The sequence below is a fragment of the Pan paniscus genome, chromosome 1, assembly GCF_029289425.2.
Source record: "Pan paniscus chromosome 1, NHGRI_mPanPan1-v2.0_pri, whole genome shotgun sequence".
In the NCBI taxonomy this organism is placed as follows: Eukaryota; Metazoa; Chordata; class Mammalia; order Primates; family Hominidae; genus Pan; species Pan paniscus.
Genome location: NC_073249.2, coordinates 218,243,143 through 218,260,792, shown reverse-complemented (window position 1 = coordinate 218,260,792; position 17,650 = coordinate 218,243,143). Strand labels below are relative to the sequence as shown.

Sequence of the window (17,650 nt, the reverse complement as noted above, 5' to 3'; positions counted from 1 at the left end):
TGATATTTTGTATTTTTAGTAGAGATGGTGTTTCTGATTGAATTGAGATCCATTGCATTCTAATAAAATTCTATCTAATAATACTTCAATAAGAATATTAAAATAGCTACTACTTATTGTTCTCCCATTATTTAGCGGGCTTTGTTGATACTGATTTTTTGTTTTGTTTTGTTTTGTTTTTTTTGAGACGGAGTCTTGCTCTGTCACCCAGGCTGGAGTCCAATGGTGCGATCTCGGCTCACTGCAACCTCTGCCTCCTGGGTTCAAGCAATTCTCCTGCCTCAGCCTCCTGAGTATCTGGGACTACAGAAGCACACCACCATGCCCGACTAATTTTTGTATTTTTAGTAGAGATGGGGTTTCACCATGCTGATCAGGTTGGTCTTGAACTCCTGACCTCGTGATCCGCCCGCCTCTGTCTCCCAGAGTACTGGGATTAGAGGTGTGAGCCACTGCTCCCAGCCTGTTGATACTGATCTTTAGGGAATCTTTAGAACCTTGGTTCCTTTATCATGACTGTAAATTAATGTAAAACAACCTGCAAGTAATACTAAGTTATCAGTATTCATAATTGGTAGACAAATGTGTCAAACATTTTACATGCATTATCTAATTTAATATGCACAAAATCCTATGACATAGGACTGTGGTTCTCCATTTTTTTAAATGAGGAAACAGACTGTTAACTGACAAACTGAGAGTTAATCTACCTACCACAACTTGCACAAGCAAATGAAAATTGTTACCGCTCAAAGCATTTTTGAAATTCTTTTGAGATTACGTGTACGTAGTTTCCATGGCATGTAAGAAAATCTTGGTCGGGCACAGTGGCTTAAGCCTGTAATCCCAGCACTTTGGGAAGCCGAGGCAGGTGGATCACCTGAGATCGGGAGTTTGAGACCAGCCTGGCCAGCATACTGAAACCCCATCTCTACTAAAAATACAAAAATTAGCTGGGTGTGGTGGCGGCCGCCTGTAATCCCAGCTACTCGGGAGGCTGAAGCAGAAGAATCGCTTGAACCCGGGAGGCAGAGGTTGCAGTGAGCTGAGATCGTGCCATTGCACTACAGCCAGGGGACAAGAGTGAAACTCCATCTCGGAAAAAAAAAAAAAAAAAAAAGAGGCCGGGTGCGGTGACTCACGCCTATAATCCTAGCACTTTGGGAGGCCAAAGTAGGCAGATCATGAGGTCAGGAGTTCAAGACCAGCATGACCAATATGGTGAAACCCCATCTCTACTAAAAATACAAAAATTAGCTGGGCGTGGTGGCATGCACCTGTAATCCCAGCTACTCAGGAGGCTGAGGCAGGAGAATGGCTTGAACCTGGGAGGTGGAGGTTGCAGTGAGCCAAGATTGCACGCCACTGCACTCCAGCCTGGCGACAACGAGACTCTGTCCCCCCACCAAAAAAAAAAAAAGAAAGAAAATCTCACCATTAACTAATCATTCTAACTCCCTTCTTCACTGTAAACTATTACATTCACCTTGATTATTTTATTAATTGGGTTTAGCACTGAATAACTTTAGGGGATTCACAGAAATCAAATATACCCTCCAAAGACAGATTTATCCCCAGTGAAGATACTCAAAAGATATGCAATTTCAAAATATACCCCCAAGAGTATTTAATGGCAGCATTGTTGGAACAAGAACATAGCTACATGCTTAAAGTTATTGTTTTGAAAGGAATAGCACCCTTTTAGAGGTGTAAATCCTGAGAGGTGGTGAGGTCAGCCACGTTACTTAACTCTTAGCCAACACAGGTTTAATACTGAGCATCCTGAAATATGCGATAGGGAAAGCCAAACAGAATTACTATTGTTTTCGAAAAGTTGATTTTTAAAAAACTGACTTTTTAGCCAGGAGTGATGGCGTGTGCTTGTAGTACTAGCTACTTGGCAGGCTGAGGTGGGAGGATCTCTTGAGCCTGGGATTTGAAGGCTGCAGTGAGCAATGATTGTGCCACTGTACTGCAGCCTAGGCAACAGAGCGATACCCTATCTCTAAAAAAAACAAAAACAAAAACAAAAAAACCCTGGCTTAATGTTATGTTAATATTTACATCTCAGTGTTTTTAAAACATAAAGATCAGTTATTTTGGCCAGGTGTGGTGGCTCATGCCTCTAATCCCAGCACCATGGGAGGCCAAGGTGGGAGGATCACTTGAGGCCAGGAGTTTGACACCAGCCTGGGCAACACAGCGAGACCCCATCTCTACCAATAATAATAATAATAATAATAAAGATCAGTAACTACCCAGGCCAAAACGCAGTGGCTCAATTTCAGCCTCCCGAGTGGCTGGGACTACAGCCACGTGCCACTGTACCCAGCCCAAGATTAGTAATTTTAAAATTAAAAGTAAATTTTAAGCCTCAAGACTGCCAGAGAAAGAAATGAACTCCTTATTGTCACAGTGAGCTGGGGAGGGACACTTACAGCCTGAGCTGGTGAGTTCTCAGCAGCCAGCAGTGCAAGCGATAGGCCGTGTGGGCCAAACAAAAGTGAATCATGGTGACACTGGGCCCAGAGCACCTGGAGCAAGACAAGGAGGACCCAGGGCAGTCCCGTTAGAGTTTCCAAACTGCTGCACCCATTCATCCATCGGCCACAGCGCCCCCATACGCATGCGCATGTGCCCTGCAATGATATGGAGGAAGTACCCTTCAGGAAAGGGACAGACCCTCGTTCTTTAAAACCACTTTTGGCAGCAACAGGAGCTCACTGTAACCTTAACTCTTGTGTGGCTCTGAAGGTTTAGAGTCTGGTGTGAGCTCGAGTTGGCTTTGTTAACAGTTAGTGGAACTGTGAGCTGGATATTTGAGACAAGTTATAGATGTAACAAGGGAGAAAGACAGCTTCCTTTATGCTGAGAGATCAGCTTCCTCCAGCCCCTCCACATCCCTTGGGCATCACCTGGAAACCTAAGCTCATCCCCAAGTGTAGGGCTAAAAGCTGTTTGTTCCATCCTTCCCTGAAGTCTGCTTCAGAACTGCAGCAGCTCCCTTGAGGACCCACACCTCTTGAACTCAGCCTTACCCTTCTTCCATCTCTCTCGGGAATGGTAACTGAAACCTGAGATGGGCGGGGTTGTCTGACGCCAGCTGTCTGTCTGGTGCCAGCTGAACCCAGCCCCTCCACCAGTCTTTGAGAGCATGCTCAGTGGCTGGTGGATACCCTGATTTCTCTGTAGGCCTCAGGGTACTATGGGCATGTCGCGTTCATCACCCCCTCCCATAATACCACTGGTAGTTTTTATGGGTATCGAGGGCCTGGGGTAGGGATAAAGGGTATGGGTACAAGCCCCAAGTGAATCATGGTATGATACTTTTGATGGTAACTGAAAGGTAAGACATTTAAATCATTCTTAGTGATGAACTCATTTTTTTCTAATGCCCTAGTGACTACTACTGAACCTTCTCCGTTATTCCCTAAGAACAGTTAGCAGTGTCCCTGTGATCCCACCACTGTGCCTTCTTTCGAGAAGGCCCCAAGTATATATATATTTTTTGAGACAGAGTTTTGCTCTTGTTGCCCAGGTTGGAGTGCAATGGCATGATCTCGGCTCGCCGCAACCTCCACCTCCAAGGTTCAAGCAATTCTGCCTCAGCCTCCCAAGTAGCTGGGATTATGGGCATGTGCCACCATACCTGGCTAATTTTGTATTTTTAGTAGAGACAGGGTTTCTCCATGTTGGTCAGGCTAGTCTCGAACTCCCAACCACAGGTGACCAACCTGCCTCGCCCTCCCAAAATGCTGGGATTACAGGCATGACCTACCGCGCCCGGACCCCAAGTATCTTTCTTACTTCCATTTCCACTGACTATTTGTGGCTGCTTTTCCTATCTTGTTTCATCCCATGCAGTGAATTCCAAATCATCACTGTCATCAGTAACATCACTTTCCTCAAAAATAACAGCTGCCGCCGGGCACGGTGGCTCACGCCTATAATCCCAGCACTTTTGGAGGCTGAGGCAGGCGGATCACGAGGTCAGGAGATTGAGACCATCCTGGCTAACATGGTGAAACCCCGTCTCTACTAAAAATACAAAAAATTAGCCAGGCGTAGTGGTGGGCGCCTGCAGTCCCAGCTACTTGGGAGGTTGAGGCAGGAGAATGGCGTGAACCCGGGAGGCGGAGCTTGCAGTGAGCCAAGATCGCGCCACTGCACTCCAGCCTGGGCGACAGAGCGAGACTCCGTCTGAAAAAAAAAAAATAAATAACAGCTACCATTCATTTTAACACTGTGCCAGGCAATATGCTAAGCCCCTTGCCATGTGTTATCCTCAGAATTAATCCTCAAAGTAACTGAGATTGGCCTTCTCATTATCTCCATTTTACAGATAACCTAAAAACAGAGTTAAGAGATCAAATCAAGATCACACAACCAAATAAGGGTTTTTTTTTTTTTTTGAGACGGAGTCTCGCTCTGTAGCCCAGGCTGGAGTGCAGTGGCGCGATCTCGGCTCACTGCAAGCTCCGCCTCCCGGGTTCACGCCATTCTCCCGCCTCAGCCTCCCGAGTAGCTGGGACTACAGGTGCCTGCCAACACACCCGGCTAATTTTTTGTATTTTTAGTAGAGATAGAGTTTCACCGTTTTAGCCAGGATGGTCTCGATCTCCTGACCTCGTGATCCGCCCGTCTCGGCCTCCCAAAGTGCTGGGATTACAGGTGTGAGCCACCGTGCCCGGCCCCAAATAAGGGTTTTTAACACCCATGTCATATTATTTTGAGAACCCTGTTATCACTCCTTTGCTCAGAAACCTTCAAAGGTTCCCATTGTCCAAGGGGTTAAAGTTTATATTTCTCAACTCCTTAGCTATGAGAGGGTTCAATTCCAATCTACACTGTTCCAGTTTATCTCCCATTTTTCTTCTTGGTGAGAGAGCTTAAGAGTCAGGAAACCTAAATTCTAGTCCTGATGTGCCATTCACTAGCTTTGTCCACTGACAGCATAAAATCTGAACAAAAGCAAGTTGGTCAGCCTAGCAGTTATGTCTGACTACTATTGGGCTACAAATGAACAGTCTTGACACAGGTGTTTTGAGTATTGCCAAGTCTTAGACGTACACAGTGAGGCATTGCATAGCCTTAATTTCCAGATTTATTTTTAACCCACTATTTCTTTTTTTTTTTTTTCCAAGATGGAGTCTTGCTGTGTCCCCCAGTCTGGAGTGCAGTGGCACGATCTAGGCTCACTGCAACCTCCATCTCCCGGGTTCAAACAATTATCCTGCCTCAGCCTCCCGAGTACCTGGGATTACAGGTGCACACCACCACGCCCAGCTAATTTTTGTATTTTTTAGTAGAGACGGTTTCACCATGTTGGCCAGGCTGGTCTTGAACTTCTGACCTCGTGATCCGCCCACCTCGGCCTCCCAAAGTGCTGGGATTACAGGCGTGAGCCACCGCATCTGGCCCCCATTATTTCTTTTTTGAGATGTTTGTAATAGTGAAAAATTAGAAAAACCTAAATATCCAAAGGTCGAAGATTAACTGGAAAAACTGAATAACTATAGATTATCATTTGGAACATGCTAATTGCTTTTGGCCAAGTTATTTTTTTGTGGTGAGAATCAAATGACAATGTGTATGAATTTTATTTTATTTTATTTTATTTTTGAGACAGAGTCTCACCCTATCACTCAGGCTGGAGTGCTGAGGCGTGATCTCAGCTCACTGCAACCTCTGCCTCCTGGGTTCAAGTAATTCTTGTGCCTCAGCCTCCCAAGTAGCTGGGATTACAGGCACCAGCCACCACACCTGGCTAATTTTTATACTTTTGGTAGGGATGGGATTTCACCATGTTGGCCAGGCTGGTCTCAAACTCCTGGCCTCAAGTGACCCACCTACCTCGGCCTCCCAAAGTGCAGGGATTACAGGTGTGAGCTACCACACCAGGCCGAAAGTATTTTTATAAAGCCAGGTGTGGTGGTTCACACCTGTAATCCCAGCACTTTGAGAAGTGTAGGTGGGAGGATCACTTGAGCCCTTGGTCTTGAAATCCTGGGCTCAAGCAATCCTCCCACCTCCACTTCCCAAAGTGGGAAGCAAAGCCTGGGCAACAAAATGAGACTCCTTCTCTACAAAAAAATAGAAAGATAAGCTGGGTGTGGTGATGTGTGCCTGCAGTCCCAGCTACACGAGAAGCTGAGGCAGGAGGATCCTTGAGCCCAGGAGGTCGTGGCTGCAGTGAGCCATGTTCAAGCTAAACCTCCCAGCTTTCCCAGCCTGGGTGACAGAACAAGACCCTGTCTCAAAAAGAAAAAATAAAAGTATTCTATACTTTTGTTTTTGTAAACCAAAAGTAGCATATAACTGTTGATGTGTTTATTGTCATTTGCTATATTTCTATGTTAATTATAAAAATGCTTCAAGCGGCCAGGCACGGTGGCTCATGCCTCTAATTCCAGCATTTTGGGAAGCCGAGGCAGGCGGATCATGAGGTCAGGAGATCAAGACCATCCTGGGCTAACACGGTGAAACCCCATCTCTACTAAAAATACAAAAATTGGCCAGCATGGTGACGCGCGCCTGTAGTCCCAGCTACTCGGGAGGCTGAGGCAGGAGAATCACTTGAGCCGGGGAGGTAGAGGTTGCAGTGAGCCAAGATTGTGCCACTGCACTCCAACCTGGGTGACAAAAAAAAAAAAAAAAAAAAAAAAAGCTTCAAGCTCTACAAAAAATTCCCCAAAGTTTTGAAAATACTTTGAGCAAGATTATGTCACTGGAATTATATTTATAAGATCTCAGGGCCAGGTGTGGTGGCTCACGCCTGTAATTCCAGCACTTTGGGAGGCCGAGGCGGGTGGATCACCAGGTCAAGAGATCAAGACCATCCTGGCGAACATGGTGAAACCCTGTCTCTACTAAAAATACAAAAATTAGCTGGGTGTGGTGGCGTGCGCCTGTAGTCCCAGATACTCAGGAGGCTGAGGCAGGAGAATCGCTTGAACCCAGGAGGCGGAGGTTGCAGTGAGCTGAGATTGTGCCACTGCACTCCAGCTTGGCGACAGAGCGAGACTCCATCTCAAAAAAAAAAAAAAAGAAAAAAGATCTCAGAATGATTATTTTTAAGACATTCTTTGGATATATAAGAATATTTATTACTTTTTAATTTTTATATTATTGTTGTTATTTTGAGACAGAGTCTCGCTCTGTCACCCAGGCTGGAGTGCAGTGGTGCAGTCTCGGCTCACTGCAACCCCTGCCTGCCAGGTTCAAGTGATTCTCCTGCCTCAGCCTCCCAAGTACCTGGGATTACATGTGTGCGCCACCACACTCGCTAATTTTTGTATTTTTGGTAGAGATGGGGTTTCACCATGTTGGCCAAGCTGGTCTTGAACTCCTGACCTCAAGCGATCTCTCTGCTTTGACCTCCCAAAGTGCTGGGATTACAGGTGTGATCAACCGCACCTGGCCAAGAATATTTATTTTGAAGTCCAAGCACAGTAGCTCATGCCTGTAATCCCTTTGAGAGGCTGAGGCAGGAGGCCAGGAATCTGAGACCCACCTTGACAACATAGTGAGACCCTGTCTCTGCAAAAGATTTAAAAAATATAGCCAGGTGTGGTGGCATGTGCTTGTGGTCCCAGCTACTTGGAGGCTGAGGCAGGAAGATCATTTGAGCCTAGGAGGCAGAGGCTGCAGTGACCTGTGATCATGCCACTGGACTCCAGCCTGGGCAACACACCGAGATCCTTTCTCAAAAAAAAAATTTTATTCAGAAGTATTTGGCTGGGCACGGTGGCTCACGCCTGTAATCTCAACACTTCGGGAGGCTGAAGCAGTCAGATCACTTGAGGTTAGGAGTTTGAGACCAGCCTGGCCAACATGGTGAAACCCCGTCTCTACCAAAAATACAAAAATTAGCCAGGCATGGTGGGGCATGCCTGTAGTCCCAGCTACTTGGGAGGCTGAGGCAGGAGAATCACTGTAACCTGGGAGGCAGAGGCTGCAGTGAGCTGAGATCGTGCAACTGCACTCCACCGTGGGCAACAGAGGGAGACTCCATCTCAAAACAAAAAGAAATTATTTATAAATATTATTGACCGGACGCGATGGCTCACGCCTGTAATCCCAACACTGTGGGAGGCTGAGGCAGGCAGATCACCTGAGGTCAGGAGTTCAAGACCAGCCTAGCCAACATGGTGAAACCCCATCTCTACTAAAAATACAAAAATTAGCTGGGCATGGTGGCAGGCACCTGTATTCTTAGCTACTCAGGAGGCTGAGGCAGGAGAATCGCTTGAACCCAGGAGATGGAAATTGCAGTGAGCCAAGATTTTGCCACTGCACTCCAGCCTGAGCAGCAGAGTGAGACTTAGTCTCAAATATAAAAGTATGTATATATAATTATATACAAATATTTATTTGAAAACCTTTACAATAGCAAAGTTATTTTTTTAACTTGTTGAAAACTAGTAGGCAGCATTTAAAAGGTTCTGTACAATGAATGAAAAAGATACTGTCATCACTGGGCATTCCAGAGGACTAGGGGTAAGATAATATACTACACATCTTCTAGAAAGTAAAAGCAGGTTACATATAAAGGAACAAGGATTAGAATGACCTCAGACTTTCAACAGCAATGTTGAATGCCAGCAAACAATGAAGAAGCGCCTTTATAATCTTAAAAGAATAATTTCAAAAATTATTTGGGCTGGGCACAGTGGCTCGAGCCTGTAATCCCAACACTTTAAAAGGCCATGGCGGGCAGATCACCTGAGGTCAGGAGTTCAAGACCAACCTGGCCAAAGTGGTGAAACCCTGTGTCTACTAAAAATACAAAAATCAGCTGGGCATGTTGGCAGGCATCTATAATCCCAGCTACTCAGGAGGGTGAGGCAGGAGAATTGCTTAAACCTGGGAGGCAGAGGTTGCAGTGAGCCAAGATCTTTCCACTGCACTCCAGCCTGGGCGACAGAGTGAAACTAAGTCCCCCCGGCTCCCCGCAAAAAAAAAAATTATTTGAAATTATTGAGTTGAAAAGAATTTTCTCAAGCCATTAATAATTGAAGGAAGAATAACAACATCATCGAACTTACTTGATCTCCCATGCGCCTATCAAACTTACTTGATCTCCCACGAATCCTACTGGGGCATATTCTCAAGTAGTTTCATGATAAAGGGTGTATGAGAGATCAACCCTTTGTCATGAAACGCTTAAGGATACGCTCCAGAAAAATTAGAAAGCAAAGCGGGAAATAAATAGGGGATCTAACCCAGGAAAGAGATGAAGAAGTTTTCAGAATAATAGCATCACAAATAGAGATTTTTCATCTGGATAAGAGGAGGAGAGTTCCAGGAAGAAAATCCTCTGGGAAAAAAACAGATTGAATAGAATAGCAATTGTAAATTAAACCATTTGAAATTGATGTTTTGTTGATTAAAAAAAAAAATTGCTTGCTGAGCACAGTGGCTCATACCTGTAAGCCCAGCACTTTGGAATTGGCCAAAGTGGACAGGTTTGCTTCGAGATTCTGAGCCCAGGAGTTTGAGACCAGCCTGGGCAATATGGCAAAACCCCATCTCTACAAAAAATACAAAAAAACAATTAGCCAGTGCATGCCTGTAGTCCCAGCTGCTTGGGAGGCTGAGGTTGAAGGATCACTTGAGCCTGGGAGATGGAGGTTGCAGTGAGCTGAGATTGTACCACTGTACTCCAGCCTGGACAACAGAGTGAGATACTGTCTCAAAAATCAAAAAACAAAAGACAATTCTAGTAACATAATTTGCAACATTCATAATAGCTATATTCATAGCATGTTTGAAATTTTCCAAATGTAGTTTTTTGTTTTTGTTTTTGTTTTTGAGATGGAGTCTCGCTCTGTTGCCCAGGCTGGAGTGCAGTGGCGCGATCTTGGCTCGCTGCAAGCTCCGCCTCCTGGGTTCACGCCATTCTCCTGCCCCAGCCTCCCGAGTAGCTGGGACTACAGGTGCCAGCCACCACGCCTGGCTGATTTTTTTGTGTTTTTAGTAGAGACGGGGTTTCACCATGTTAGCCAGGGTGGTCTCGATCTCCTGACCTCGTGATCTGCCCATCTTGGCCTCCCAAAGTGCTGGGATTACAGGCGTGAGCCGCCGCGCCTGGCCTGCCAAATGTAGTTCTATGTCTTGGATCTGTATTGTTTCATTTAATCCTCAAAACAATCAGGAGGTAGGTAGTATTATTTTCTACTTTTTAAGATTGATTAAAAACTGGGACAAGGTGGGCACGGTGGCGCATGCCTGTAATCCCAATACTTTGGGAGGCCGAGGCAGGTGGGTCACTTAAGGTCAGGAGTTTGAGACCAGCCTGGCCAACGTGGTGAAACCCCGACTCTACTAAAAAAAAAAAAACAAAAATTAGGCCTGGCACGGTGGCTCACGCCTGTAATCCCAGCACTTTGGGAGGCCGAGGTGGGCAGATCACGAGTTCAGGATATCAAGACCATCCTGGCTAACATGGTGAAACCCCGTCTCTACTAAAAATACAAAAAATAATTAGCCAGGAGTGGTGGCGGGCACCTATAGTCCCAGCTACTCGGGAGGCTGAGGCAGGAGAATGGCATGAACCCAGTAGGCGGAGCTTGCAGTGAGTCTAGATCGCGCCACTGCACTCCAGCCTGGGCGACAGGGTGAGACTCTGTCTCAAAAAAAAAAAAAATTAGCCAGGTGTGGTGGCACGTGCCTGTAATCCCAGCTACTTGGGAGGCTGAAGCAGGGAGGATTGCTTGAACCTGGAAGGCAGAGGTTGCAGTGAGCTGAGATCGTACCACTGCACCCCAGCCTGGGTGACAGAGCGAGACTCTGTCTCAAAAAAAAAAAAAAAAAAAAAAGCCAAAGAAAAAACCTGGCACAAAAGGAAGGTTAAGTTAGGGTTAGGTTGCCCAAGGTCATGCCGTTGGAGCTGCAATTTGAAGCCAGGCAGCCTAATATCAGAGCATAGGCTCTTAACTCTTCTGTTATATAGGCGGGAAATCATAGGATACTTTCTTGTAGAGTCTGACTAATCCAAGCAAAAACACCTGCAGTACTGACAGGTTACTGAACAGTTATGGCCCCTGTGCACAAGCCCTACCTACCCACTCAGCCTGTCCCATCAGCTCTTTTTGAAGAAACTTTAAAATATATCATGAATATTGGTAGAGAAATAGAGATGATAATCTGTTGGGGAAATGAGTAGAATACCATAAACAGGAGTATTCAGAGGATAGGGCTCTTGGAAATTAAGAGTGTAATGGCAGAAGTGAAAACTAGGCAGATTGGAGGATGAAGTTGAGGCTATCTGGAAATTAGAGCATGAAGGCAGGAGGTGGAAAATACAGAAAAAATGATTAGATGCTTCAGCTCTAAATAATAGACATTTTCAGGCCAGGCACAGTGGCTCATGGGCGGCTGAGGTGGGTGGATCACTTGAGGCCAGGAGTTCGAGACCAGCCTAGCTAACATGGTGAAACCCATCTCTACTAAAAATTCAAAAGTTATCTGGGTGTGGTGGTGCATGCCTGTAGTCCCAGCTACTTGGGAGGCTGAGGCAGGAGAATTGCTTGAACCTGGGAGGTAGAGGTTGCAGTGAGCCGAGATCGTGCCACTGCACTCCAGCCTGGGTCAGAGAGGGAGACTCTGTCTCAAAAAAATAAATAAATAATAGACATTTCAAAAGAACAGATAAAATGGGAGGCAGAAAATCATCAATGAAAGAATTCAAGGACATTTTCTAGAACTGAATGTTACGAGTTTCCAGACTGAAAGGACCTGCCTGCTCTGTGCTCAGCATGATGGATGGAAACAAAACTGCACTAGAGGACAGCATTGTGAAATTTCAGAACACTGTGGACAAAGAGAAGACCTTACAGGCTTCAAGACAGGAAAAAAATGACATTCAAAAGCTCCGGAATTAGAAGTGGCTTTGGATTTCATGCTATTAACATTGGAATCTAGAAGCAATGCCTTTGAAGTTGTGAGAGGATGATTTTCAACATAGTCTGGAGATAAACTATATTGGGCAGTTTGGGAGAAGGTAGTCAAAGGGTATGAGGGCTAATCTTTATAGATCATAAAGTCAATGGGCACTGTTATAGTTGGATAAATTAAGAAATGGCATTATAAGCACATAATGTAGAGTTATGGTAGAAACTACCAGAAGAAATAGCTGAAAAAGTTAAAAGTGGCTGGATGGAAGGGATGATGAGTGGAATATGATTGATGGCTGTTGGTTTTCATTAAGGGCCTGTTTTACCCTGTGATGTTCTAGATCTATATATATGAATTAGTTGAATAAGAAATTTTAGGCCAGGCGCAGTGGCTCATGCCTGTAATCCCAGCACTTTGGGAAGCTGAGGCGGGCAGATCACGAGGTCAGGAGATGAAGACCATCTAACATGATGAAACCCCGTCTCTACTCAAAATACAAAAAATTAGGCAGGTGTGGTGGCAGGCACCTGTAATCCCAGCTACTCGGGAGGCTGAGGCAGAAGAATGGTGTGAACCTGGGAGGCGGAGCTTGCAGTGAGCTGAGATCACGCCACTGCACTCCAGCCTGGGCAACAGAGTGAGACTCCCGTCTCAAAAAAAAAAAAATTTAATAAAAACCTAAAATTGGATGCCTTATGTTACTTCATTAGGGTTATGGAAGGATCAGTGGAATAACTGATATGAAAAAGAGGTTTGTAAATTCTATTATTTAGTGGACAGTTATGATGTTACTATCATGTTGACTAAAAGGCAAAAATGCTGTATTTGGTAGATGATAATATTGTTGTATTAACTGTGGCCACAATAGTGCAATCACAAAACTTGAGTGACATATGATAATGAACACTAATTTTTGTTTTTGAGACTAGGGTCAGCTTGTTGGCTTGACGATCTGAGCCAGGTTTGGTTGATCTCACTTGGGTTTGCTTATGTGTCTGAGCAGATGGACTGTAGTTGGCTGGTCGGGAATGGCTGTGTTCCCCACATGTGGGATGGTTGAATCTCTATCAGTGGGGGCATCGGTGCTCTCCCACATGTTCTGGCTTCCTCCACACTAACACTTGTGCCACATTCTTTTGCCCAAAGCAAGTCAAAAAATGTGGAGAAGTCACTTCCATCTCTTCATGGTAGAAGTTGCAAATTCACATTGAAAAGGAGGGATGGAGATGTGGAAACATTTTTAGAGTTAGTATAATGATTGAAGCCAATTTTTTTTTTCTTTTTGAGATGGAGTCTCTCTCTGTCGCCAGGCTGGAGTGCAGTGGCGCAATCTTGGCTCACTGCAACCTCCGCCTCCTGGGTTCAAGTGATTCTCCTGCCTCAGCCTCCCAAGTAGCTGGGATTACAGGTGCCCGTCACCACACCCAGCTAATTTTTGTATTTTTTGTAAAGACGAGGTTTCACCATGTTGGCCAGGATGGTCTCGATCTCTTGACCTCATGATCCGCCCGCCCCAGCCTCCCAAAGTGCTGGGATTACATGTGTGAGCCACCACGCCCAGCCAAAGCCAAATACTTTTAATCCATCTATTGGGAATGAGAATGTGGAAGGACATCAAAAGACCTATAACTGGGCTGGGCGTGGTGACTCATGCTTGTAATCCCAGCACTTTGAGAGACTGAGGTGGAAGGACTGCTTGAGACCAGTAGTCTGAGACCAGCAAGCAACATAGCAAGACCCCCATCTCTACAAAAATTAGTCTTTAAAATAATTAGCCAGGCTATTGGTACGTGCCTGTGTTCCCAGCTACTTGAGAGGCTGAGGTGGGAGCATCACTTGAGCCCAGGAGTTTGAGGGTGCAGTCAGCTGTGGTTGCATCACTACACTCTAGCCAGGGTGGCAGAGCAAGACCTTATCTTAGGGAAAAAAAAATGCATAACTGAATTTATTTTCTTTTTCCTTTGTAGACAACAAGGGAGGTGTCACAGTTTTCCATTTAGATCAACAACTTCAAGTTCTTACCATGGAAAATTCCGAGAAGACTGAAGTGGTTCTCCTTGCTTGTGGTTCATTCAATCCCATCACCAACATGCACCTCAGGTTGTTTGAGCTGGCCAAGGACTACATGAATGGAACAGGTAGGAGCAGTAACCGAAAGTGGCTTAAGACTAGAGAACCAGCTGGGTGCAGTGGCTCACACCTGCAATCCCAGCATTTTGGGAGGCTGAGACGGGAAGATCACAAGGTCAAGAGATCGAGACCATCCTAGCCAACATGGTAAAACCCCGTCTCTACTAAAAAATACAAAAATTCACTGTGCCTGTAGTCCTAGCTACTTGGGAGGCTGAGGCAGTAGAATCGCTTGAACCCGGGAGGCGGAGGTTGCAGTGAGCTGAGATTGCTGCACTGCACTCCAGCCTGGAGACAGAGCGAGACACCATCTCAAAAAAAAAAAAAAAAAAAAAAAAAGACCAGAGAACCGGCATGACTGGGTCTGTTTCAGAATACACATTTCATCGACTGGGCACAAACATGCTGTCCTGCTCCCTTGTACAGTGAATTCTTAGCCAAAAAAGAGGGTGAAGTATGAGGGAAGAATTGAGCATCTGGCTATGGCCTGTAGAATAGAAAATACAGCCAGGTACAGTGGCTCACATCTGTAATCCCAGTGCTTTGGGAGGCCGAGGTGGGAGGATCACCTGAGGCCAGGAGTTTGAGACCAACCTGGGAAACAGAGAGAGACCTCATCTCTACAAAAAAAATTGTAAACATTAGCCAGGTATGGTGGCATGTGCCTGTGGTCCCAGCTACTCAGGAGACTGAAGTAGGAGGATTGCTTGAGCCCGGGAGGTCTAGGCTACCGTGAGCCATGATTGCACCTTTGCCCACCAGCCTGGACATCAGAGCAAGACCCTGACCACCCCTCCCCAAAAAAAGGAATTTGATTCTGTCATGCCTGTGCTTAATCTTCTTTAGGAGTTTCCCATTACTTAAGGCAAAAAGCGAAAGCTTGTACTTTAGCATACATAAAACCTCTAGGATCAGGCACAGCTTTTTAAAAGTTTTCTTTTTTCTTTCTTTCTTTCTTTTTTTTGAGATGGACTTCACTCTTGTTGCCCAGGCTGGAGTGCAGTGGCACGATCTCGGCTCACTGCAACCTCCACCTCCTGGGTTCAAGCAATTCTCCTGCCTCACCCTCCTGAGTAGCTGGGATTACAGGAATGTGCCACCACGCCCGGCTAATTTTTTGTATTTTTAGTAGCGACGGGGTTTCTCCATGTTGGTCAGGCTGGTCTCAAACTCCCAACCTCAGGCTTCCCAAAGTGCTGGGATCACAGGCATGAGCTACCATACCCGGCTAAAAGTTTTCATAAACAATGCATGAGGCTGGGCGTGGTGGCTTACGCCTGGAATCCCAGCACTTTGGGAGGCCAAGGCAGGCAGATCACAAGGTCAGGAGATTAAGACCATCCTGGCTAACACAGTGAAACCCCGTCTCTACTAAAAATACAAAAAAATTAGCCGGGCTTGGTGGCGGGTGCCTGTAGTCCCAGCTACTTGGGAGGCTGAGGCAGGAGGATGGCGTGAACCTGGGAGGCGGAGCTTGCAGTGAGCCAAGATGTCACCACTGCACTCCAGCCTGGGTGACAGAGCGAGACTCCATCTCAAAAAAAAAAAAAAAAATGCATGAATAGGCTGGGCGTGGTGGCACACACCTGTAATCCCAGCACTTCGAGAGGCAGAAGGGGCAGATTACCTGAGGTCAGGAGTTTGAGATCAGCCTGGCCAATGTGGCAAAACCTTGACTCTACAGTGTCTCGCTCTGTCGCCCAGGCTGGAGTGCAGTGGCATGGTCTTGGCTCACTGCAACCTCCACCTCCTGGATTCAAGCGATTCTTTTGCCTCAGCCTCCCCAGTAACTGGGATTACAGGCACACAGCACCATGCCCGGCCTATTTTTGTATTTTTAGTAGAAATGGGGTTTCACCATGTTGACCAGGCTGCTCTTGAACTCCTGTTCTCAAGTGATCCTCCCATGTCGGCCTCCCAAAGTGCTGGAATTATAGGCATGAGCCACCATAACATAGCATAACCATAACAGTTTCATGTGTATCCTTCCACTCTTCTTTGTATGAATTTATATGCAAACATTTGTGTGTATACACAGATTTTTTTTTTTTTTTTTTTGTGGAAATGGTTCTCACTCTGTCACCCTGGCTGGGCAGGCTGGAGTACAGTGGCATGATCACAGCTAACTGCAGCCTTTACCTCCCGGACTCAAGTGAGCTGCCTGCCTCAGGCTCCTGAGTAGCTGTGACTACAGGCATGCCACCACATCTGGCTAATTTTTTTTTTTTTTTGGAGACAGAGTCTTGCTCTGTCGCTCAGGCTGGAGTGCAGTGGCATGATCTCAGCTCACTGCAAACTCCGCCTCCCAGGCTCACGCCATTCTCCTGCCTCAGCCTCCCGAGTAGCTGGGATTACAGGCGCCCGCCACCACGCCTGGCTAATTTTTTGTATTTTTAGTAGAGACAGGGTTTCACCGTGTTAGCCAGGATGGTCTTGATCTCCTGACCTCGTGATCCACCCGCCTCGAACTCCCAAAGTGCTGGGATTACAGGAGTGAGCCACCGCGCCCGGCCTAATTTTTTAATTTTTTGTAGAAACTGGGTCCCACTGTTTTGCCCATGTTGGTGTTGAGCTCCTGGGCTCAAGTGATTCTCCTGCCTTGGTCTCCCAAAACACTGGGATTACAGGTGTGAGCCACCACACCTGGCCTCGATTTTTTTGTTACGTAAATGATTATATAATATGCTGATAGATAGATGGATGGATGGATGCTAAAGCTCACTATTTGCCTATGACATTGAGAAATGGGCTTTTGCATACATCTAGGTGGACAATACAAATTAAGGCTTTTTACAAAGTAATTTGGCAATATCAATAGAAATTTAACTGTATAGGGGAATGAGGTGAAGTACAGAGTGTCAGTTGGGGAAGATGAGAAAATTCTGGAGATAGGAGCGATGGTTGCACAACAGCATGTTTGCAGTTAATATCATAGAACTGTACGCTTGGGTATATTTTACCATAATTTCAGTCAGTTAATTGATCAATCAGCTAATAAGCTGGAATCCCTAAAGAAAGAGAATCTGTGATTATAAAACAGTATTGGCCAGGTGTGGTGACTCATGCCTGTAGTCCCAGCACTTTGGGAGGCTGAGGCAGGCAGATCACTTGAGGTCAGGAGTTGGAGACCAGCTTGGCTAACATGGTAAAAACCCCATCTCTACTAAAAATACAAAAATTAACCAGCATGGTGGCATGTGCCCGTAATCCCAGCTACTCAGGAGTCTGACTCAGGAGAATCGCTTCAACCCAGGAGGCGGAGGTTGCAGTGAGCCGAGATCACTCCAGTGCAGCCTGGGGAACAGAGCAAGACTCTGTCTCAAAAAACAAAACAAAACAAATAATATTGATCGTAATATTTCCTGTGCATAAAGTCTAATTTGTTATACCTAGTGTGAAACCTAACTTTTTATCTAGGAAGGTACACAGTTGTCAAAGGCATCATCTCTCCTGTTGGTGATGCCTACAAGAAGAAAGGACTCATTCCTGCCTATCACCGGGTCATCATGGCAGAACTTGCTACCAAGAATTCTAAATGGGTGGAAGTTGATACATGGGAAAGTCTTCAGAAGGAGTGGAAAGAGACTCTGAAGGTGCTAAGGTATTTATGGTGTAATCAACT

At 45.8% G+C, this 17,650-nt stretch overlaps 1 protein-coding gene across 6 annotated transcripts in view; it reads left to right on the top strand.

Moving 5' to 3' along the window:
- Positions 1 to 17,650, top strand: part of NMNAT1 (nicotinamide nucleotide adenylyltransferase 1) — a 46,823-nt gene that overhangs the window by 15,268 nt on the left and 13,905 nt on the right. For all 6 annotated transcript variants that reach the window (XM_055104129.2, XM_003822108.5, XM_055104127.2 and 3 more), the window contains 2 exons: positions 13,866 to 14,036; positions 17,446 to 17,629. In XM_055104129.2, the coding sequence (XP_054960104.1) occupies positions 13,922 to 14,036; positions 17,446 to 17,629 (299 nt within the window). In that variant the 5' untranslated portion in view covers positions 13,866 to 13,921. The remainder of the gene's footprint in view (positions 1 to 13,865; positions 14,037 to 17,445; positions 17,630 to 17,650) is intronic.